This window comes from Stomoxys calcitrans, chromosome 1 (assembly GCF_963082655.1).
Source record: "Stomoxys calcitrans chromosome 1, idStoCalc2.1, whole genome shotgun sequence".
In the NCBI taxonomy this organism is placed as follows: Eukaryota; Metazoa; Arthropoda; class Insecta; order Diptera; family Muscidae; genus Stomoxys; species Stomoxys calcitrans.
Window position 1 is genome coordinate 229,209,994 of NC_081552.1, and position 24,156 is coordinate 229,234,149.

At 41.2% G+C, this 24,156-nt stretch overlaps 2 protein-coding genes and 1 long non-coding RNA gene across 3 annotated transcripts; 1 reads left to right on the forward strand and 2 right to left on the reverse strand.

Annotated features, from left to right (window-relative positions):
- Window positions 1-10,428: 10,428 nt before the first annotated feature.
- On the reverse strand, window positions 10,429-13,664 carry LOC131997902 (uncharacterized). The gene is made up of 3 exons (XR_009398475.1): window positions 13,557-13,664; window positions 12,045-12,143; window positions 10,429-11,983 (listed from the first exon to the last, which is right to left on the reverse strand). It is a non-coding gene; the product is annotated as an uncharacterized LOC131997902 (long non-coding RNA).
- Window positions 13,665-16,690: 3,026 nt separating this feature from the next.
- On the forward strand, window positions 16,691-17,733 carry LOC106092433 (protein OPI10 homolog). Its single transcript, XM_013259303.2, has 3 exons — window positions 16,691-16,819; window positions 16,875-17,234; window positions 17,298-17,733. Exons 1-3 carry the CDS (start codon window positions 16,790-16,792, stop codon window positions 17,493-17,495), a joined length of 588 nt encoding a protein of 195 aa, XP_013114757.1. The 5' UTR covers window positions 16,691-16,789; the 3' UTR covers window positions 17,496-17,733.
- A 2,694-nt stretch (window positions 17,734-20,427) lies between these two features.
- LOC106092435 (putative oligosaccharyltransferase complex subunit CG9662) lies at window positions 20,428-21,174 on the reverse strand. The gene is made up of 2 exons (XM_013259304.2): window positions 20,937-21,174; window positions 20,428-20,852 (listed from the first exon to the last, which is right to left on the reverse strand). The coding sequence occupies exons 1-2, from the start codon at window positions 21,070-21,072 to the stop codon at window positions 20,542-20,544; spliced, it is 447 nt and encodes a 148-aa protein (XP_013114758.2). The 5' UTR covers window positions 21,073-21,174; the 3' UTR covers window positions 20,428-20,541.
- Between the last annotated feature and the right edge of the window lie 2,982 nt (window positions 21,175-24,156).

The window sequence follows — 24,156 nt, forward strand, 5'->3', positions numbered from 1 at the left end:
ATCTGACGATTGAAAATGTCATCATATAGGAGAAAACGTAAACAAAGAATGAATGTAAAAAGAGAACAAGTTGACATCCTCAATGCCAAGTACTGTCAAATATTAAAAAAAAGTATATCGGCTGATCGCTTGGCTTAACCTTATTCAGTGAATCCTGCCCCTATAATAGTTTTTGCCATTTTCCTCACTTTAAGCAGAGTACTACTTTTCCGCCTATTTTTAGCCAACGTTTCACCGACGTTTTTTTTATATGGAGTTTGACAGCATTCCACCCGAAAAGCTGAACAGAATACTCAGCTTTAAGAGATCATGGTGATTTGACTCGGGCAAACATCTGTCTTCCCATTATAATATCCGTTAATTTTCACATACAAAGAAACGAAAACCTTTAATTTTAAGTGTCTTTTGATTTGTATCAAGAGATTCAAGGTGGCGGTCCTCGTCAAGCTCCTGTAGATGAGCTCGTTCCGGTCCAAATAAGCGATGGCCGCGGAAACTGCGATGGCCATTGGATATTCAAAGGCGTTTATAATCCGACAATCGAGCATCATAGGCACTCAGTATTTAAGTCTAGTATTGACATCATTTGCAGCGAAAATGCCTAGTAAATTATTGCGAAATCCCACGTATTCTATTCTTCGCCAGAACGCAAAAAGTGAAACAACACACACACAACGAAGACAACAGCATTGAAGCAAAGTCGATTAATGTCCATTTCATGGGCATTTAATTACATTTGCAATTAATTGAAGTGTGGTACTAATTTCTATGGGCAAAATATCAGTGACATGTCGCTGCACCAACACAAATTTCGCTTCAATTAATTGCAAAGGTAAAATTCATGGCGAAACAATTAAAGGTGGTCTCATTTGTATAACAAACACTAATCAAATGGTGCAATCCGCCATGTTGTCATCAAGCTGATTGACGTTTTACCAACAAACACAAAGAAATTTGTGTGCTTGTGTGTATATGTTTGCGTACATGAGCAGAGAATATGCGAAAAAGAATATAACAACAAAGAGAATGTAAACAAAAAACTGTCATCTTAATACCGTCAAACCTGGCCGGCTGTTAACAGCTGTTCTCATTTGTACAACAAACACGAATCAAATGGTGCAATCCGCCATGTTGCCATCAAGCTGATTGACGTTTTGCCAACAAACACAAAGAAATTTGTGTGCGTGTGTGTATATGTGTGCGTACATGAGCAGAGAATATGCGAAAAAGAAGATAACAACAAAGAGAATGTAAACAAAAAAATGTCATCTTAATACCTTCAAACCTGGCCGTCTGATAACAGCTGTTCGCGTAAGACCACCTTTTTAAATCCGCCTTGGGTAAAACTACTCACAAAATGGCACCAAACAATGTTTCAATGCTGTTAAACAAATTATTGAGTGCATTATCCAAGACAAATTTAACAGGTAGGAGCAGTTGGCCAAAAACAAAAAATCGAATGCACTATCTGTCAAAATCAGTGATTAGTCCAACTCTGATTTTGAGTATATTACTTGTTGGCGCCATTTTTCTTTTCTTGTGTGTGCTGTGGTTCTTAACTATAAAGCACACACACAACCGAACGTTATGAAATCTCGTTGACAGAATGTGTACTCCGCGAGAAAAAATTGTACTCAGCTGTTTTCTGTACACTACCTGAGTAAATTTGTCTTGACACTTTCTGTTAGTGATTAGTACAACTTTGATTTTGTGTATATTACTAGTTCGCGCGATTTTTTTGTTGTTTGTTTGTGGTTCTTAACTATAATATAAACACACAACCATGTTGTGTGCGCGATGTCAGGGCGTTAGTAGGTCCCCATATTGACACTATTGTGAATATCATGATGTTCATTTGGTTGGCAACGCGGCCGAAACAGCTGGCCACAGATTGGAATTGATATATGTCAGGTCGCTTGGGGCCAAATATCAAAAATAAGGGAAAAAGCGAAAGGAAAAAGCCATATTAGGAAATTTAGGGAAAATGGCCGATTTCCTGGGCCTTTCCCTTTCTTTTGGATCTGGATATTGGAGCTGGCTGGATGGAGAGAAAAGAGTTTGTCTGCGAGAGATTGGAGAAGAAAGTTTTTTCTGCAAGTGTCTGCGGTTAAGTGGAATGCCCGGCGCCACAAAGCAGTGTGAACCACTTTTACCTTAATATAAACGCTATGAACAAAAAAAAAAAGGAAAAGAGAAAATAAAACACCAGTGGTAGCGAAAGAGTTTTTTTATTTGCCGTGAATTTGTGTTCAAGAAAATTTGCATTTTTGGCTACAACCTAAATTAATTAATCAACTACAAATAAGAAAGAAAAACACAAGGCTAAAATCTACATGCCGAATAATCTTAAAAGCTACGTGTCAATTAATCTTGAAAAACTACATGCGAATTAATCCTAAAAACTACGTGCATCAGGAAGTTACAACCTAAAAACTATATGAGATTAAAACTTACCAACTAAACAGAGTGTAACTTGCAAACTAAATAGAGTTTAACTTACAAACTAAATAGAGTGTTACTTACCAACTAAACAGAGTGTAACTTGCAAGCTAAATAGAGTGTTACTTACCAACTAAACAGAGTGTAACTTGCAAGCTAAATAGAGTGTTACTTACAAACTAAATAGAGTGTAACTTACAAACTAAATAGAGTTTAACTTACAAACTAAATAGAGCTTAACCTACAAGTAAAAAAAAGGCTTAACCTACAAACTGAATTGGATTTATAGCCTAAATAGAGAGTCTGGAAAATATATGAAGTATAAGCAAAATAAGGAATAATTACAATACACCTATCGTCGGTCATCAGCCACGCCCAGTCACCATCGCCACTCCAATCAACGTGGGAGCTCCTGATGCTTGCAACCTCCCCGGGTTGCAAGGGTAAATGCCGGACTCCGGACCAAAACGGACGACCTATAAAGACAGACCTTTTTTTTACAGTAAATACTTACATATATAAATATATTTGTGCCCAATACTATCTAGATATATATATATATATATTAATTTTCTTTTTTTACCTGGGGGAGACAAGAAGGGTTATCTGTCCCAACTTAAATTTAGTGAGTTCCGTTTTAGAGGAACCGTAGGCGCTAGGATCAGAGCTCTAATCCGGGTAGGTCCTCAATACGTTGATCAGGGAGCTTTTGCCCGTTAGGTGGGGATATCAGCTTGTCAAACCTAAAAGGAGAAAAAGGAATTGATTGAAAGAAAACACAAAAGGCGGAATATATTCATATAGACAACACGGACGGACAGAACCAACTACCGACGTTTATACGCGGACGGACATCAGCGGCAGCCCGGCCGAAGCAAACCGGGAACCTTACTTCAGCGGATAGAAATGATCGGATCGAAGGCGAACGGTGGATGTCATTGTTGGAATTCTATTTAAGATTTCTTTGTACTTGTGACAATAAAGAGGGCAGTTTTATAACGTTTGGAATACGGAATTAGAAATGTGTTTGGCTTAGGCCGATTTTAGGAAGGTGGTAGGGAACAAATAAGAGGTAAGTAAGGGTACCGATGTTGGGATACCTAGGGCATGATGTAGGTATCATGGTGAAGCCCGATCGTGGCTTCTGTGGGAGGGCCGAGTGCTTGGCATACCAGCCGCCAAGCCACGTATCGTCCGGTGCAGTGTAGGTTATTTGTCCATTAATTTCGTGAGTGAACGTGTTTGTTTTTTTTTTCGACATTGTCTCCTGTTCCTTTTTTTTTTGGACTTATTTTGGCCTACCTTTTTCTTTCTTTCTTACGCAAAGACCGGTATGATTTTTTTTGGTTTATGGTGTGATAGATGTCATGGTTGCAAGAACCACCCCCATCCGGCGAGCCCTAGCCGCGCTAAACGCCAGCATACCGGCAAGGCAATTCATGGCACCACAAACGGGGTTTTATCGTCAGATAAATCCCAACCTTGGAACACCACCATTAACAAAATGGCGCCCAACGTGGGGCCCGAAATAAGGCCTTTTAGTGTCAATAGTTTTTGTTTTGTGTAGAGAATGTCTTGGTTTACTTGTCAGTCAGAAATGAGTCCCGTTTAGGTCATTTAAGAGTCCCTAACGCGTTTGCTACATTTAAGACCCAAGTTAAGCAGTCCTTTTCTAGACGGAATTTCTTTTGGGGTACGATTATTTTAATCCAGAGGTCGTGATAGCTTCTTGGAAGTAAGCTTTTAATCGCCCCTTGGTTTTAATTTAGTTTTATCCCTAATTTCATCACAATAGCCCATTCATTTATTTCTATCAGTCCTACACATTATGTAATCACCAAGTAGAAGACGTCTCATTTGGTGAAGTCCCGCCCAGTCGAGTTTAGAGACTCTGGAGCACGAGCAGCTTCATCAAAGGGGGCGATAAATACTTGGAGATTACAGGATGTGCATTAAAGTGACAGCTGTCTCCGTGTCCTTGGTCTTGGTGACTAGTGGTAGCGATACCTAGTGTCATCAAATGCCTTTGGGCTTGGAGGAAAATGTCTACTTCTGCCTACATCTTTTCATATTTAGAGTCAATATTATTAAAGTTAGTTATAGCCTATTTGATTGTGGACTTACCTTTTTTTATCACGGGATACACGTTCTTCTTCGTCTTCGTACGCATTCGTGGCTTAGTCCATGGGCTGTAAGGCCAGACAAAGATTTATGTTTCCACGTGTTGTCCACCGTAGCTAACCTTCCATGTTTCATCGTTTTTTTGTTTTCGCGTTTACACTCACGAAACCCTGGAATTAAAATGAATATTTGTATTAGGACATGCATACACTGGCACTATACGATACGTACATCATTTTACCTTTACTTACCTTTTTGTTTGTTTGTTACCTACCACCGATCCCTTACATGAATTTGTAGTTCCATTTCTCTTCTGTTTTCTTTTACTTTGGTAGATTTATTCCCTTAGTAGCAGGAGTTTGTATATACCAGATACATTTCCATTCTGCTGTTTGCTTTTTAGGAACTTTTGATTTTTCTTCAGCTAGCTTCTGTCCTTTGGATTTAGAAGCTTTATATTTTGGTTTTTTCAGTTTTCCAGATTTTACATTTCAGGTCACGAGGGGATTTCCTCTTGGCCATATTTTGGTTTTCACCTTCGTTTTTTTTTAATTCTACATTCAGCTTTTGCACAGTCGTAAAGGAAATTTCCTTTTCGGCTATATTCTTTATTACATTTGTCTTTTGGCAGTTTAGTACATTCGTCAACTTTTTGCTTTTCTTTTTTCTTTTTGCATTTTACATTTCTTTATTTTGGCAAATCTTTTACTCCAATGGTTAACACTCGTTCGACAAACAGAGAAGATTCTGACCATTCCATAATGCAGCCAGGAACTTCTCAGAATTTTCGGGTGAGCCCAACCCAACCAGCTGTGACTTTCACTACCACAACAACAACAACCTCAATGGCAGCCAGCAAGGCGCCGATCGCATCTGCGCGTTCATCCGTCGCTCCACCACTACCACAAGGCATGGACGATTTGTCACGGCTATTGAATAGCACATTCAGCTCGCAAGGGCATGTATCATCTCCAACTTTTAGCCCACTCACTGGTCTCAACGTCCCAGCGCCTCCAGCAAACCCGACTATGAGTATTGGCATGCGCGAAATTATCTCTTCAGCCGTTGGTCTAGCCCGAATAGAGTTCGAGAGGGAGCAGACGGAAAGAATCAACAGCTTGATACCTACCATTGTTGAAGCTACTAAACGATCGTTAGGAGTGGGTAATTCCGTTCCTACGAACAATGTACCAATGGCTCAGCTGGCAACAGGACAGCCTGGACGCCCACTACTGGGCCAGGGACAGCATATATCTCTGGGGCCATCGCAAACGCATCCGTCTAGGGGTTTGCCACATATGCAGGCACCAGTAGTTCCACCAGTCACGTCATATCAACAGGCCGGGTCCTTATACTCACAGCCACCGCCTTTTGTACCAACCAGCAGCGCTGTCCCAACATCATCTATACCAGCACCACCAGTTTCGGAGGCCGGCGGTCTCAGCATGCCATCGGTGTACCGTAATTCTTGGGGTTCAGCCCAGCCAATCTATTATACGCCATTGAATGAGAGGCCACAACAGCCTAACACTCGTGAGCCACCAGCACATTTGCCGCCGCCGTCGCAACCAGCGCATTTCCCAGGTCCGTATTCACATTTTGGAAGGCCTGGAGGCAGCACGCACACTGATTCGGCCGCCAAGTTAAACCTGGCTAAATGGGGAATTAAGTTTGATGGAACCTCCAAAACCATGAACGTCCAAGAATTTATATTTCGCGTAGGCGAGCTCAAAAGAGATTACGATTGCCCTGAAGGCGAGTTCCTAACAAAGTTTCACCAGCTCTTGGAGAAACCAGCGCTAGACTGGTACTGGAACCACCGCAAGTTTGTCCAATTTCGATCTTGGGAAGAAATTGAGAGGGCTCTGCTGACGCAATACCAGCGGTTTGAAAACGAATTCCAGATTCAAACACAAATTCTCAATCGTCGCCAGCAGCCCCAAGAAACATTTGAAGATTTTTATAATGCGGTGATTCAGTTGCGAAACCAGCAGAAGCAACCCTATCGAGAGGCGGAGATGGTGGAAATTATGAGGGGCAACCTGAAAACATCATTGGCACAGATGATATTCTCAGTGAGAGTTGACGACTTGGGGAGCTTCTACAGGGAAGTCAAAAGGGCAGAAAATCTTCTTGCAAGCCACCGTCAACAGTATCAACGCCCTAATCTAGGGCCGCAGCGCGTTCACGAATTAGCCTGGGAGGAAGAGTTGCCTTCGGAGGCCATGGAAGTGGATGCAATTCAAGGCAGAACAAATCTGAAATGCTGGAATTGTGGTTTGGAAGGTCATAGCTGGGTGGATTGTGCCGCGCCTAGAAAATTCTTTTGCTACAGGTGTGGTCAGGATGGAGTAACCGTCAGAAACTGCCCGAAATGTCAGGGAAACCGACAGAGGATCCCACCTCAGACTGGAGAGGTGCGGTCGACGCCAGTTTAACTCCAGTCCCGTCCCCTGATGAAAAGATCACCCTTCTTAGGAATTCCCAACAGCATAAGCATAGTTCTACACTTGTCCCAAAGCTTAGAGAGTTAAAGCCTTTACATGTCCGGGTACAAGAGTATAACGAGGCAAAGGCGAGGATTTTTGGGATCTCCAATAAGGTAAAGAAAGCGCGCGAGCGTTACAAAAAGAGGAAAGCTCTACGGCGACAAATTGCGGCCGCATCGCTCTACGAGGGTGACGACACTCGCTTTTATACACGGTTAGTTATTAATGGTCAAGAAATAGAGGGTCTGCTCGACAGCGGTGCCACGGTATCCTGTTTGGGAAAAGGTTGCGTCGACTTCGTCGGCCGTGCGAATCTAGTGGTACATCCATTCCACTCATATATACATACCGCGGATGAAAGCCCTCATAAAATAGTAGGTCGCGTCACGGCCACGGTTACTTTTAATAAAATGTCGCATGAAATAACTTTCTTTTTGGTGCCGTCTTTGGGAAGGTCGCTTTTTCTTGGCATAGATTTTATGCGCAAGTTTCAGCTCTTTGCCCAAATTGAGAGTTTGACCACCAACAATGTCAGCCTTTGTGATGACGCTGACGGCTGGGTCAATGATGACAGAAAAGTCCATGTATTGTCCTACTTCCAGCGGAAACGCTTGGAAGAAGTGATTGAGAAATTCCCTTGCTTTTCTAAGAAAGGCTTGGGTAGGACACAGTCTGAGGTACACACAATCGACACACGTGATTCAACTCCAGTTAAAAGTAAGCACTACCCAGTGTCACCAGCTGTGCAGAGATTAATGTATGCGGAGTTGGATAGGATGTTAGCCTTGGGTGTGATTGAGCAGAGCGATAGTCCCTGGAGTCATCCAGTGACCCTAGTCCGCAAGGGCGAGAAAAATAGACTATGCATTGATGCTCGTAAACTAAATGCTCTCACCGTCAAGGACGCCTATCCTCTTCCGCATATTGAAGGTCTACTCAGCCGGCTTGGTGACACCTTTTATATATCCAGTGTCGACCTTAAGGATGCTTTCTGGCAGATACCCCTTGATGAGGCCAGTAAGGAAAAAACAGCCTTTACGGTGCCGGGGAGGCCTCTTTACCATTTTACCGTCATGCCTTTTGGGTTGTGTAATGCGGCCCAGAGGTTATGCCGGTTAATGGACAAAGTGATTCCCGCAGCACTAAGAGACCGTGTTTTTGTTTACTTGGATGACCTCTTGGTGGTTTCACCAGATTTTGACACTCACCTGGAGTTGCTGAAGCGTGTGGCCGAATTGTTAGCCGATGCGGGGCTCACAATAAATGTGGCAAAATCAAAATTTTGCTTCAAAGAGCTCCGATACTTGGGCTATATTGTTGGTGGAGGTACCCTCAAGGCGGATCCAGCGAAAGTTGAAACTATAGCGCGATTCGACTATCCAAAGACGGCGAGGCAAGTAAGAAGTTTTATGGGCGCCACCGGCTGGTATAGGCGGTTTATTCCCGACTACGCAACGGTAGCTACCCCGATCTTCGATACTCTTAAAAAGGGTAAGACTTTTGTGTTTACCGACCAGGCGAAGGCTGCTTTTGATCAGTTGAAACAGGCTCTGATTACCAGCCCAGTACTCTCTCACCCGAACTTTGAGAAACATTTCTATGTGCAATGTGATGCCTCCGACCTGGGAATAGGAGCAGTCCTATTTCAGAAGGATGACGAGGGCGGAGAGCATCCCATTGCATATTTTTCACAGAAGTTAACATCCGCTCAAAGGAATTATTCAGTGACGGAGAGAGAGTGCTTGGCTGTGGTTATGGCAATAAAGAAATTCAGGCCTTATATTGAATTAATGGCTTTCACCATCATCACTGATCATAGCAGCCTCAAATGGTTGATGTCCCATAAGGATTTAAGCGGGAGACTGGCGAGGTGGAGTCTCCATCTTCAGTCCTTTACGTTCGATATCGAACATAGGCAGGGTACCCAGAACATTGTTCCGGATACCTTGTCTAGGTACGATATGGACGAACTGTCTACGGACTTAGGACAGTTGTTGGATCTCTCCTCGCCAGCCTTTAAGTCTGACGCCTATCAAGATCTTATCCGGAATATCGAAGAGAACGCGGCAAGTTTACCCGACTTGCGGGTTGTCGACGGTATCGCCTACAAAAGGACGCGACACTACGACGGTGTCCCTTTGCGTGAGGATTTCGCATGGAAGTTGTGGATGCCGGCCGAGCTGACTGAACAAGTGATTGAAAGGGCTCATTGCCCACCTACCTCGGCTCATGGCGGATTTCACAAAACTTTGCACCGTGTAAAAGAGTACTTTTACTGGCCAAACATGGCGGTGCAGGTGCGAAGTTTTGTGAAACAATGCCGAGTTTGTAAGGAGACGAAGCCGGCAACCACAACTTTACGTCCACCCATGGGCAAAGAATTCGAAGTGGAACGACCATTCCAGCGCATCTACGTGGATTTCCTCGGCCCCTATCCGCGCTCCAAGTCGGGGAATTCCTTCATATTTATTGTTTTAGACCATCTGTCTAAGTACGTGCTGTTGAAGGCAATGGCTAAGGCGAGTGCCAAAAATGTGGTAAAGTTTTTGATTTCAGAAGTTTTCCATAAGTTTGGCACTCCAGAAGTCATTGTCTCCGACAATGGCAAACAGTTCGTAAGTAGGGAATTCCAGGACTTGGTTAAAAATTTCGGCGTGCACCATATGAGAACCGCTACCCATTCGCCACAGGCCAACGCGTCGGAACGTGTTAACCAGTCGGTACTTGCCGCGGTAAGAGCTTACCTTGGCGAAGACCACCGCGAGTGGGATAAGCACCTTTCGGAAGTGGAATGCTCACTGCGCTCGTCGGTGCACAGTGCAATAAACGTGACGCCTTACTACGCTTTGTTCGGCGTTAACATGATAAATCACGGCAGCGTATACGAAATTGCGCGCAAACTTCAAGTGTTAAATGAACCCGATATCGACCTTATGCCTAACTCGGAGAAGATGGAGCGAACCAGAGAGCTGATCAGAGCTAACCTGCATAAAGCTTACCTTAGGGGAGAAAAATCCTATAATCTTCGTTGCCGAAAAGTTAGATTCTTGCCCGGACAAGAAGTGTTTCGCCGTAGTTTTCGGCAAAGTAACTTCTCTAAGGACTACAACGCGAAACTTGATAAGAAGTTTTTCAAGTGTAGAATTGTGCGGCCTGTAGGGAACTCCTTATATGAAGTGGAAGATCTTCAAGGGAAATCTTTGGGCGTCTTTCACGCCAAGGATTTAAAGCAATAGGTTAAGACCATAGGTAGCATTCATAGGTTTAGGATTTTAGGCTTAAGTAAATGAATTGCTTGTTGCTTTGAATTAGATATGAATTTCGTTATTTTAGTAATTCTGTTTTTGTTTTTCCGTTTTTGCCTTGAATGGCATATGGATTATTTTTTTTTTTTTTTTTAAATAGGTTAAGATAGTGGTAATCAGTGAATTTTATTTTTATAAATCGAATGGGATAGCATAGTGTCCCAAAGCCAGAGTGGCGTAGCGCTCTTGGCAATATTTTTTTTTTTTTTTTTTTTTTTTTTTTTGTCTTCTTTCTTTTTTCTAACACCGAATTGGTATATCGTTTCTTTTTGGCTTGAGCCAGATTTTTCTTGTTTTAGTTTTGGGTTTTTTTGAGCCCTTATTTTATCTTTTTCTTTCAGTTGTTGTTTTATTTCTTCTAGTTATCTCCCTACCCGCAAAGCGCGGTGTTTCAAGCAATTCGGCTTGATGGGCGGCTGTGGCATTCCCCACTTTGTTTACCGACCGAAAGGTCAGTGATGAACCTTCTACACCGGACCTTGGAGATGGGCGCCAGAGTTTTCGTGACCAGAGTACCGCAGAAGCTCCCTCAGGTTGTGATTCCAACGTGTGCTGACGTCAATGGGCGGCCAACTTGTGACGTGTCATAGACCTCCGGAGCCTACCCCCCTGTGCCCCAGCGAAACTATGACATTAGGATGCACATCGTAGTAAGGTGGGAGGACGAATGAGGAATATGAGCGGCCAGAGGACGGTTATAGCGGATGGAATCACAGTGGGTGGAAGACACAAGGCAGATTCACCGCGGTGAATAAGCCGGTAACGCAGTATCCGGTGACGATGACTCTGGTACGCATCTCCAGATTGGTGGTCAGGATCACCACGTATGATCTCGGGTTGGCGAACGGTCTGGGGAGGGTGTTAGCCGCCAATCGGTTGGCCCTTTGACGCATGACCTGGGTTCTTGACCCTAACTAGTTAAGATCAATATTCCTTCTCACTTCATCCATTAAACTTGCCATCAGTGTTGTTGTGCTAAAGTGTCTCTTAAAGCCAAATTCAAAATTTGAAAATAATCTTGTTACAGTTTGACTAACAACAATCTGTCTATTCAATAAAATCTCAAAGATCTTGGAGAACACCGGTAGAATGCTAATGGGCCTAAAGTCGCTTGGCGTTGTCGGTCTGCTAATTTTTGGTATGGGCACTACCCTTGCAATTTTCCAAGCATCTGGATAGGAGGAAGTCATCAGTATATTATTGAATAAGGGTACAATTAATCTTGAAATGAGAGGAAATATCAATCTTAAAAATCTTAGTGGAACCCCATCAGCTCCGACAGCGTTAGATTTAATTGGATTCAACGCATTCCACACATCTGTCCCGTCCACTGGATGAAAATCAAATTCATTTAGCGGCCTCTCACCACTATAATTAACATGCGTTAACCTTGGGGCACCACTAGGTGGCGGTAACAAAAAGTGAATATTACATCCCTCAACGTCCACATCCGCTTTTGGAACGCAATTGGTCACAAATTTTCGTTCTACCCGATTCTAGTTAAATTGTCGGTCAACGGACCGGTATTTTGGAAGGAATAGAAGAGGAAAAACGGACTTACCTGTTTCCTCTGAAACTCGGATGGGCATTGTGTGTGTGGGGGGTTCCTGTTAGTCCCTGGGCGAAGACCTGTTTGGAGTCGTAAAAAGGTATAAGTGCAGATCTTTTAGGATACTTCATGTGTACTTACCTGTCCTTTCCGTTCTGTCCTTTCCTTTAAGGTTCTCCGGTTTGGTCCTTAGTCCTCAAGGATGTGGTGGACAAATTCCGTGGGAGGTATTCTTTGGATCTGAAAGTAGAAGGAAAGAAATTACCATTTAGTACCATTCACCTTATATGGTTTTATATTTTTAAATTTTTTTTTGAAAGTTTTTGCTTGTTTTCTTTCTTTCTTTTTGTCCATTTCACACTAAATGCTTTATTTAAAAACACATTTTGGTTTATTTTTCAAATTTTTCCAAAGGCCACTTTGTAATTTTTATCGCATATTCACGATAACTTATAATTTCGACATTTTAATTTTTTTTAAATCCTTTTTGATATTTCGCACTAACTTTCTCTTCCACTTTCACTTTTCAGTTCATTGAACTCTTTACGGCACTCGCAAAGTCACAAACCAATTTGGCTTTTGTCCGTTTTTTTTTTTTTTTTTTTTTTCTTCAACCTCCTTCGTATTTTGTTTCAGAATTTACATGCTCTCCTTCGTTGTTTTTATTCACGTTGACATAGGTCATTTTCCAATTATTTTCGCATAACCGGGATTTACTTTCCACATTCCAATTTTTTTTTTTTTATTTTAAGAATGTCACTCTCTAATTTCAATTAATTTTCTGTTCATTAACTTTCTGTCCGTCCGAAGTCTATTTTCTTTTCAGCTTCCTTTTTCACTTCATCACATTATTTTTATGGCACTTGGTGTTTCAATTCAGGTGTCCCAATTATTGATTGGTATGCACTTTACTTTTGTTTCACTCCACTAAAATTGGCGCGTTTATTATGCGTACCCCCCACCCCATTCATTATTTGAGTGGGTTACGCACACTTGCGTTTGGCACCGTTGCACTCCACTATTACGATCACACTTTTACGCACTCGCACCATTGATATTGGTGATGATATTTTTTATATGTACACTTGTGGGTGTATTGGACCGACGCCAACTTATTTATTTTTTTTTTTTTTTTTTTTTGAAACCCACGCTACTCACTTTTCCGGCACTGCATTTTTAGGTTATTGGGGTTTTTCTTGTATTTTCACTTATTTTTCACGTTTTGCTTGGCAATTTTCATTATTTTCCGCCATCACATTTAGCTCAGTGGCCTTAGCCACGGGTGGCTATTGGGTACTGGCGCTATTGGGTTTTTTAGACACTTCGGTTAAAATGTTTTTTGATTTAGGCTGGAGGATTTTTTTTTTTATTATTATTTTAGGGATTCGGTGAACTTTCCCCACCATTTTCTTTGCATTGTTCATCTGTTGTTAAGGGATTTATTGGGTTGTTTTAGAATTTGCTTCAACCTTTTTTTTTTTGTTACACACACGCACACACACATGCAACACTGCCATTTTCGTTCATAGCGTATTTTCACTTTATTTTTCTCGGGCAAACGCGCACGCCCCTTTAATTTAATTAAAGCACTAAAACACTCTTTTTATTGTACATGGCCACCAGTTTTTATTTTTTTTTTATTATTATACTTACCAAATAATTTCTGCGTCCATTGTTGCTGTTCCGGTCGTCCCATTGAAAAAATTGAGTTATTTCTTCTTCTTTGGCCTTTAGCTATCCATTTCATGCATCACGAGTTGATATCCATAGGCCAGACCTTAGTGACGGGCGCGTATGTCATTTCATATTAGGGGGTTCACATGCGGCGATATAAAATAAAGGGATGGACACACGTATGGAAGTGCAAATTTTAGTTGTGAAAATCAGCTATTTAAGGTAAAGGCTTGCAGCGTGGTATACGTTGACGTGTCCGAGACACCTTCTCCAGTGAGAGGCCGGCCCTAGAATTGAGTTGTGTTGAATAAAAGTTATTAAAAGAGTTGAGCTAGGGCGACGATTAATTCCACCAATTGAACGGCGGATTCCACTAATTGAGCGATTAGTCGATAGGGATGCCAGTTCGGATCACATTTTAGGGTTGCCCATTCGTAAACAGCCGGATTTTTAACCTTTCTACACTGCGAGAAATCGCACCTTTTTTCCCTCCCATCCTTTGATAGTGATATCGGCAGGATGGTTGGGTTTGTTGTGTGCGCGATGTCAGGGCGTTAGTAGGTCCCCATATTGACACTATTGTGAATATCATGATGTTCATTTGGTTGGCAACGCGGCCGAAACAGCTGGCCACAGATTGGAATTGATATATGTCAGGTCGCTTGGGGCCAAATATCAAAAATAAGGGAAAAAGCGAAAGGAAAAAGCCATATTAGGAAATTTAGGGAAAATGGCCGATTTCCTGGGCCTTTCCCTTTCTTTTGGATCTGGATATTGGAGCTGGCTGGATGGAGAGAAAAGAGTTTGTCTGCGAGAGATTGGAGAAGAAAGTTTTTTCTGCAAGTGTCTGCGGTTAAGTGGAATGCCCGGCGCCACAAAGCAGTGTGAACCACTTTTACCTTAATATAAACGCTATGAACAAAAAAAAAAAGGAAAAGAGAAAATAAAACACCAGTGGTAGCGAAAGAGTTTTTTTATTTGCCGTGAATTTGTGTTCAAGAAAATTTGCATTTTTGGCTACAACCTAAATTAATTAATCAACTACAAATAAGAAAGAAAAACACAAGGCTAAAATCTACATGCCGAATAATCTTAAAAGCTACGTGTCAATTAATCTTGAAAAACTACATGCGAATTAATCCTAAAAACTACGTGCATCAGGAAGTTACAACCTAAAAACTATATGAGATTAAAACTTACCAACTAAACAGAGTGTAACTTGCAAACTAAATAGAGTTTAACTTACAAACTAAATAGAGTGTTACTTACCAACTAAACAGAGTGTAACTTGCAAGCTAAATAGAGTGTTACTTACCAACTAAACAGAGTGTAACTTGCAAGCTAAATAGAGTGTTACTTACAAACTAAATAGAGTGTAACTTACAAACTAAATAGAGTTTAACTTACAAACTAAATAGAGCTTAACCTACAAGTAAAAAAAAGGCTTAACCTACAAACTGAATTGGATTTATAGCCTAAATAGAGAGTCTGGAAAATATATGAAGTATAAGCAAAATAAGGAATAATTACAATACACCTATCGTCGGTCATCAGCCACGCCCAGTCACCATCGCCACTCCAATCAACGTGGGAGCTCCTGATGCTTGCAACCTCCCCGGGTTGCAAGGGTAAATGCCGGACTCCGGACCAAAACGGACGACCTATAAAGACAGACCTTTTTTTTACAGTAAATACTTACATATATAAATATATTTGTGCCCAATACTATCTAGATATATATATATATATATTAATTTTCTTTTTTTACCTGGGGGAGACAAGAAGGGTTATCTGTCCCAACTTAAATTTAGTGAGTTCCGTTTTAGAGGAACCGTAGGCGCTAGGATCAGAGCTCTAATCCGGGTAGGTCCTCAATACGTTGATCAGGGAGCTTTTGCCCGTTAGGTGGGGATATCAGCTTGTCAAACCTAAAAGGAGAAAAAGGAATTGATTGAAAGAAAACACAAAAGGCGGAATATATTCATATAGACAACACGGACGGACAGAACCAACTACCGACGTTTATACGCGGACGGACATCAGCGGCAGCCCGGCCGAAGCAAACCGGGAACCTTACTTCAGCGGATAGAAATGATCGGATCGAAGGCGAACGGTGGATGTCATTGTTGGAATTCTATTTAAGATTTCTTTGTACTTGTGACAATAAAGAGGGCAGTTTTATAACGTTTGGAATACGGAATTAGAAATGTGTTTGGCTTAGGCCGATTTTAGGAAGGTGGTAGGGAACAAATAAGAGGTAAGTAAGGGTACCGATGTTGGGATACCTAGGGCATGATGTAGGTATCATGGTGAAGCCCGATCGTGGCTTCTGTGGGAGGGCCGAGTGCTTGGCATACCAGCCGCCAAGCCACGTATCGTCCGGTGCAGTGTAGGTTATTTGTCCATTAATTTCGTGAGTGAACGTGTTTGTTTTTTTTTCGACATTGTCTCCTGTTCCTTTTTTTTTTTGGACTTATTTTGGCCTACCTTTTTCTTTCTTTCTTACGCAAAGACCGGTATGATTTTTTTTGGTTTATGGTGTGATAGATGTCATGGTTGCAAGAACCACCCCCATCCGGCGAGCCCTAGCCGCGCTAAACGCCAGCATACCGGCAAGGCAATTCATGGCACCACAAACGGGGTTTTATCGTCAGATAAATCCCAACCTTGGAACACCACCATTAACAACCACAACTCGTTGACAGATAGTGAACTTCGCGAGAAAAAATTTTACTTATCTGTTTACGGTACACTATCTGGTAATTATGTCATGCTCTCAGCTATGCTTCTCGTTACACCGATGAACACCACACAGATTGAACTACAAAGTTCGAGCCTGTGTGGTGCTCACAGCTATTCCGTGTCGTTATCCAAATGCCGCTTTCATCCGAGGCGTTCCAGAATAACACATAAAAATAAAATAATACCTCTGCGCATTTATTAACGTTATGAAAACTATTAACCTTTCGTTTTGATAAATCCTCCAAACCCAAACAGCTTTAAACCCTGACAATTTTGAAAAAAAACACCGGTTTAATTTGTTATTGCCATAAGTGAACATCATTCGTCTGAAATTAGGTTGCAACCATCAGGCAATTTCAAACAAGACTTTGCAAAATGTCAAATTTTGTTCTAGAACAAACGTAAACAAGAATTCTCTCCTTCAAAAAAGTTTTTATTTTAGATTTTTCCTATTAAAGAAATAGAAAATTATGTTTGGTTTAATTATCTCTGGGAGACTGGTAAGTTTTTATTATAATATGATATCCAAAATGTATAAAAACACATTTTGTAAAGCCTCAAACAGATTTCACGCCTGTTGATGAAAATAAGTTACTAATAAATGTGCCGGATATTGATCATGTAAACTATATAGTGGTGTTTTTAACCGGCGTACAACCTTTACCAGAAGGTATGGCTGCAGCTGTGTATTTTTCTTGGCCCGATGCACAGTCGGCACCAACCTGGCAATATTTGGGTCATATATCGAATAACAAACCTTCAGCTATATTCAAAATATCGCAATTGAAAAAATCTCATGAACTAGAAGCTCAGGAAAACGGTATGCAATTTGGAGCCCAAGAAATATCACATACTGCACAAATTGGTATATCTGTGGAGCCAGATATGTCTGTGACACAACTAACTCCAGCAGTGGTAAGTTTTAGCAAGATTTTTTTTTTAGATTCTTATAACATATTGGCTTTGGTTTTATTTCAGTCGAATGCCAATGCAAACCTGCAGTTTAGTCAAAAAATGTTGGAAAATTTCTTCAACTATGCCTCCAGCTTCACAGTGACTCCCCAAGAGCTGCCTACAATGAGTAATCAAACGCTTGTGCCACTGTCCACGCTACAAAACTGGTATACAAATTTCCAAAGGCGTATGGAGCAAAATCCAAACTTTTGGAAATATTAAAGTGATTCGATTCAACCCACCGCCCAAGCTATTATGCAACATTTAAATAATGTACATCAGGAAATGCCTATCCTGCTAAGACTACTTCTGTGCACGTTCATCTTGTGTTATTTTCATTTTAAATAACTTCATTTTAGAACTGTAATTATTTAAAAGTATTTTTTGTTTTTAGATTTATATCGGTTTTATACTACAAAAAAAAGTAAATAAAAATGAAAAGGATTTATAAACATTGAAACTCGCACATCTAAGAATTTCGTATCAATCCCAGTCGAGTAGGATCGCCTCCGCCGAACGTAGTTGAGACGGAACTATAATGGTTATTCACAAGGGAGATTAACTTCATCAGGTGCTGTGGACGATGGATGGTCTCCAAGAATGGTAGCTGCCTACCGCATCCGCTGAAATATTTTCTAGAATGCTGTTTATATCTTCCTGATATTCTAGAGTCTAGACTACAACTTTTATAATAAATATATCGCATTTCCTTTCACGGTAACGACCCTTCCTCAAATACATAGAAACTCTTTAGCATTAGTGTAGAAATTTCCGCTGGGCCCAGTCCCCAGTATGATTTATTGCTAATAATAACGACTGTTAAGAACCTATGGCGTCTCTTCGGATCAGTTACGTCGCCAAACCTGACGAATCCTATCATCGTCTTGGACCTATCGCGTCTCTTCGGATCAGTTACGTCGCCAAAACGGACGAATCGTATCATCGTCTTAGACGATTTGAGAATGACCTCGGTAACTTCATCAATAGTAGATTATGATGGTTGCTTATTGCCTCGATGCCCACGAATGCGACGAAAGGCTTTTACTCTCGGCCTCTCTCTCTCAAAAAAAAAAACAACAATTAAAAAGGCGTTAGATACCCACCACCCAGGGTATATATGTAAACCACCGTCGTCATAATCTGGTGAAAATGCATAATTTATGCCCCCATAGCAGCTAAATCGAAATATCGTTCGATTTGCAACAAATTCGACACGGATATTGAGAGGTCTAATAAGTACAAGTCATTGTTTAATTTTGTAGAACAAAATATTGGTCTTTTTGGTAGCCATATCCAAAAATAGACCGATCTGAACCATATACGACACGGGTGTCGAAAAGCCTAGCATAAGTCACTGTTTCAAATTTCAACGAAATCGGATTATAAATGTGCTTTTTATGGGGCCAATACTTTAAATCGAGAGATCGGTCCATATGCCATCTAAATCCAAATCTGAACCGGTATGGGACATATCGAAGAGGGCTGTCGAAGGACCTAATGCAACTCCCTGTATAAAATTTCGGCGAAATGGGCCAATAAATGCGCCTTTTATGAGCCAAAAACTTTATATCGAGAGATCGGCCTATATGGCAGCTATATCCAAATCTGAACCGATCTGGGCCAAATTGAAGAGGGCTGTCGAAGGACCTAACACAACTCCCTGTTCCAAATTTCGGCGAAATCGGACAATAAAAGCGCCTTTTGTGGCCCCAAAACCTTAAATCGAGAGATCGGTCTATATGGCAGCTATATCCAAATCTGGACTGATGTGGGCCAAATTGCAAAAAGATGTCAAGGGGCCTAACACAACTCACTGTCCCAAATTTCCGTAAAATCGGGCAATAAATGCGCCTTTTATGGGCCCAAGACCTCAAATCGAGAGATCGGCTATATGGCAGCTATATCTAAATCTGGACTGATCTGGGCCAAATTGAAGTGGTATATCGTCAAAGGCCCTAAATCATCGAATCGGTCTATATCGGGGCTATATCAAGATATAGTCCGATATAGCCCATTTTCGAACTTAACCTGCTTATGGACAAAAAAAGAAACTGCGCAAAGTTTCAGCTCAATAGCTCTATTTTTAAAGACTGTAGCGTGATTTCATCAGACAGACGGACGGACATGGCTAGATCGTCTTCGATTTTTACACTGACCAAGAATGTATATACTTTATTGGGTCGGAAATGGATATTTCCAAGCGTTGAAAACGGAAAAACAAAATGAATATACCGCCATCTTTCGGTGGTAGGTATAAAAAATCAACACGTAGACGGTCGAACATGTTACAGCTTTTCGGATCAGTTACAGAGAGCGGCCAATTAACCCCAATTTCAGAGTTTGAGAATGGCTTGACAGTAGACTACCATGGCAGCCGGTTGTACGTAGTGGATTGACACGATGGAGTTCTCCAGGGCTGCCGCCTCAGTGTACAACACACTGCTACAACAACAACAACAACAACAACGTATCAGTCAAAAGTTCCGCTTAGTTGAAAATTTTGGTTTCAACTAAAAATTCTTATTTGTATTACTGAAATTTAAATAAATAAATTCCGTCAATCGATTGGCTGCTTGATGATTTTTCAGAATTTTCGTTGGGCAACTCGCACAGCTGGAGAGGATGGCAGTTCACTAAAACGGCAATTGGTGCATTCTCTGAAGACTTTTCAATCGGCTTTGCATTCAGAGTTTAGGTTAAGTGATAGCGTTCAGGGTTGCTGGTTTCGTTGTTGTTATAGCGTATCTCCGAAGAACAGTCCTTGTACAGAATGATTCCGGTAAGAACTAGTCGGTTTACGATGATTGGTTGCATTGCTTCAACGATGGCGATTTTGTTGTTAAGGTTCGTTTGCGTAACAGTACCAAAAGACTTTGAAGGCATTGAATTTAATGCATGGCTCGATGAGAATACCTGCCTGCTTCCACATTAAAGTAAGAAACGATTGCTGGAATTGCTCAGATTGTACTAACATACGCCCCTTTTACACAAATAATTTGTGGTAGTTTGTAACCTCTTAAAGCGTTTTAGTTTTTTGATTTCTTCTGCCCAATCCAATTAGATCCCAATGAGAACTTCTACACTAACACCAATATGTATGTTCTCTCTGCCAACACCCACTTACTTCACTAGTAGCAATTATTCTCCATCCTAATCTCTTAAGGAATGAACATATATTTAGTACCACTGTGCATAGTGTACTGTGTATCAAATATCAAATAAAATACTGACTTAAAAAGTATGAGATTCCAATGCGGATACCAATGAATTATGCTTGCAAATAACTTGGCAATTTCATGCGCATAAACAACCAAGTTGTGAAAAACGATACCAAGATGAAAATAAATCCCATGGAGGACAACAAAAGTCGATTAAGCTTAGTTTTTCCCGGAGTATGTGTTTGATCCATAATTATAAAACCAATACCACCAATTGTGAAGAGAAAAGAGCTAGCTAAACCCTCCATGATGTATTGTCCATTAACCCGATAGGGCATAAAAGCAACTGGACGTGAATGCCCATTTTCATCTACTGTAGCTCCAACACTAGGCGGTTCCACAATGACATCATATATGATACCTGAAAAAAAAACATGATTAAAAGCGTTCATAATCCGTTTAAATCCAAAGGCCACACATGATGTGTACATAGGCCGGTATTTACCTCCTGTTACAAGAAAGTAGGAAACCAAAATCCAGCTGAATATAAAGAAAGGTGAGGGATTCGGTATTTGTATGCGTAATTTAAGATTTGGTGGTACCAAAAAATTAAATGGCAGATCGTACAGTGCTTGCAGCATAGTTTTTTTTTACCAAATTCTACAATTATTGCTTTATTTTCTATTAGTTTATGCGGCTTTTTTAGTTGAATTCACTAGTTCGGGAAATATACTATGATGTGTCAAAATAGTAACGACCTTACTGTATGCGTGACATATACAGTTGTCAATTTGCTTTCAATCAGTGGTTATAACGTAACGCAAGTTTGTTGCAAAACGTCAAAACCCAAAATTCCTTCTCTTTGAGCATTTCGCTGATGTTATTGCCCTCTCTGCCCGACTTGGAAATACTTGTTTACAAATGTTTAGTTTTGGCGCGTTATTACTTTGTGTAGTTAATAGTCGCTGGTGTTAACTTTGTTTTTTTTGGCTCTATGAAACACTTTTATAACATTGATCTAGGTAAGTCGTTATTTACTAATTTTATCATAAATTTAAGATAAAAAACAAAAACTAAATTCGATAAACTTGAATCGGAGAGCACTCCGAGCTAGAAGTGCCTTTGTTAGTAGTGTTTGCTTAATTTTCGGTGAATAGATACTTAATAGGTAGCCCTAAAGATAAATTGGAGCCCGTAAAGCGAGTGGGACTGTAGTGGCATCCGGCAGACAATGCAATCCCACTCTGAGCTTGTCGCTTTAGTGTTCGTGTTATCCGTTTTTAGTCATTTGAGAGGTACATTCCGAAGTGGCTTCTCAGTACGCTTCTGGTCATTGGCATGATTGAAAAAGCCCAGACCATGTTGTTGCAGCCTCATTGGCTGTAGGTTAGGCTTGAGATAGGGTGCGGATTTTAATCCGTCCCATGCCACTATGGTCATACACCTAAACCACCCTACATCCCAACCACACACTTACATCCCAACCATACATCTACATCCCAAACATACACCTACATCCCAACCATAAACCTACATCCCAACCATACACTTACATCCCAGCCATACACCTGCATCCCATGTCAACCTGTTGTACGTACCGGATTGGCCCGATGAAGTCATTCGTTGGCAAAGGCTGCACACACTGCTACAACAACAACAACATAAACCAGTAATCGGTTTGTTGTGCGCTCTAAACTGTTTGTAAGCATACAGATTGATTCATTCTAAAATTACTCTGAGCCGGCCACCGTCTTCAAATCTAGTTCCAGTAATCAGGCATCATCAATTGGAGCGGTCCATAGTGACTGCAGTCAGATTAGTAGGCTTCTGCGGGTATGTAAATTGGTTATAGGTATCATGGGGTGCTATGTTGTAAGCAAGACAGATATTGGGGATGGTATCGTCTAACCTTTAACTTGCTTCACCGTCCGGATGTTAATTTAGTCAGAGTAGCTCTGATTTTTCTACGTCGGCCTTTCTCATCATCAGCTATTGGTGGTGGGCACCCACCAAGGACTTTATTCGGCTGACAGATATTGGGGATGGTATCGTCTAACCTTTAACGATATGGGTTCAACTTGCTTCACCGTCCGGATGTTAATTTAGTCAGAGTAGCTCTGATTTTTCTACGTCGGCCTTTCTCATCATCAGCTATTGGTGGTGGGCACTCACCAAGAACTTTATGCGGCTGAAGGTTACAGTATCCCGATAAATATCCCACTAACCCGTTCTGTGTGAGGAAGTTTTAAGTGGATCGGATATGTGAAGTCCAATCGCTTAGCTTAACATCCATATACTTCACCTGACATGTCCATATCCTCCTCGTGACATGGGATCTAGTTTAGTGAGTAGGAAATTTGAGTGATTTTCCTGGTGGTAGAGAGCAGTTCACTATCTTCTTCTTATATACAAAATTGAATTTGTGTTTGTTTGTAGGTTTGTTTGTTTGTTCCGTATAGACTCAAAAACATCTGAACCGATTACCTTGAAATGTTCACAGATAGTGTAGGTTGGTCTGAAAAGAAACATAAACTAAATAATCTTTTCATATCGGGAGGGGGGCGGACCGTCCCCCTTACCAAAAAGTACTACCCAAAAATAAAAGTTGACCGATAGGGACAATGTGGCATTCATATGAAAGGTATTCAGGAGTAGAGTACGAATTTCATAATAAAAATTGGGTCCAAGTATTTGGTGGGCCGCCCCAGCCCCAAAACCCGTTAAAATAGGTTTATTTGACGATCATGACAATATGTCTCAAATGAAAGGTATTCGGGATTAGATTACGAAAATGGGCGGTTGGAAGGAATAGGCTTCATAATTTATTGATATCGGAGGGAGCGGACCCTCCCCTGTTACCCCACAAATACCACCCAAAATCAAAAGTGGACCGATAAGGACAATATGGGTATCGAATGAAAATTATACGGGAGTAGATAACGAATCTGGTATACAAATTCATGTCAAAGTATAGGGGGTCACCCCACCCCCCCAAAAACGTCCAAAATAGTCACGTTTGCCAATCATGGCTGCATGGTACTCGGTTTGTTCCGCATAGACTGAAAAACGGCAAAACCGATTTTCTCGAAATTTTCGCAAATTGTGTGGGTTGGTCTGGAAGCAAACATAGGCTATATAATTTTTCAATATCGGAAGGGGGGCGGACCCTCCACTCTATGTCACCCAAAATCAAAAATGGGCAGAACGGTACAATATGGGTATCAAACAAAAGGTATTGGAAAGTAGAATACGAATATGGTATTTTTGGGTATTGGATGGGGGCGGACCCTTCCCCTTATCCCAAAAACGCCACCCAAACCAAATATGGACCGATGGGCACAATATGGTTATCAAATGAAAGACATTGGAGACTTGGAAACGAATATCGTGCTAAAATTTTGGTCCAAGTAACTTCTATATGTTCAAAGGGTAGCGGTCGTTCTCCAAGGACTGAGTTCACTCGTTAGCTGTTTACCGCTTCGGCTACTGTGTCGGCGTGAATGCTAACTTGAACCGCTTGATACTCTGCCCGATCTTTGGGGTTCTCTTTTCTAGAGCTGTATCTAACGCTTTTGATCAGGTGGATCAACGCTGATATATCTATAACGCCACGGGAACATGGTGGCCATTGGTTATTTAAAGGCTCCAAAAACTTGCCTTGTCATATCGAGCATCATAAGCACTCAGTATTTGTGCAAGAGCCGGTGCCACCCGACCTCTCACTG

Bases quoted from the DNA above. Each gene is read 5' to 3' on its own strand.
- LOC106092433 (XM_013259303.2), top strand. From the start codon at position 16,790: ATGTTTGGTTTAATTATCTCTGGGAGACTG. The intron at 16,820-16,874 runs GTAAGTTTTTAT...CATTTTGTAAAG, and splicing joins TAATTATCTCTGGGAGACTG to CCTCAAACAGATTTCACGCC. The intron at 17,235-17,297 runs GTAAGTTTTAGC...GTTTTATTTCAG, and splicing joins CACAACTAACTCCAGCAGTG to TCGAATGCCAATGCAAACCT.
- LOC106092435 (XM_013259304.2), bottom strand. From the start codon at position 21,072: ATGCTGCAAGCACTGTACGATCTGCCATTTAATTTTTTGGTACCACCA. The intron at 20,853-20,936 runs GTAAATACCGGC...TTTTTTTTTCAG, and splicing joins CTACTTTCTTGTAACAGGAG to GTATCATATATGATGTCATT.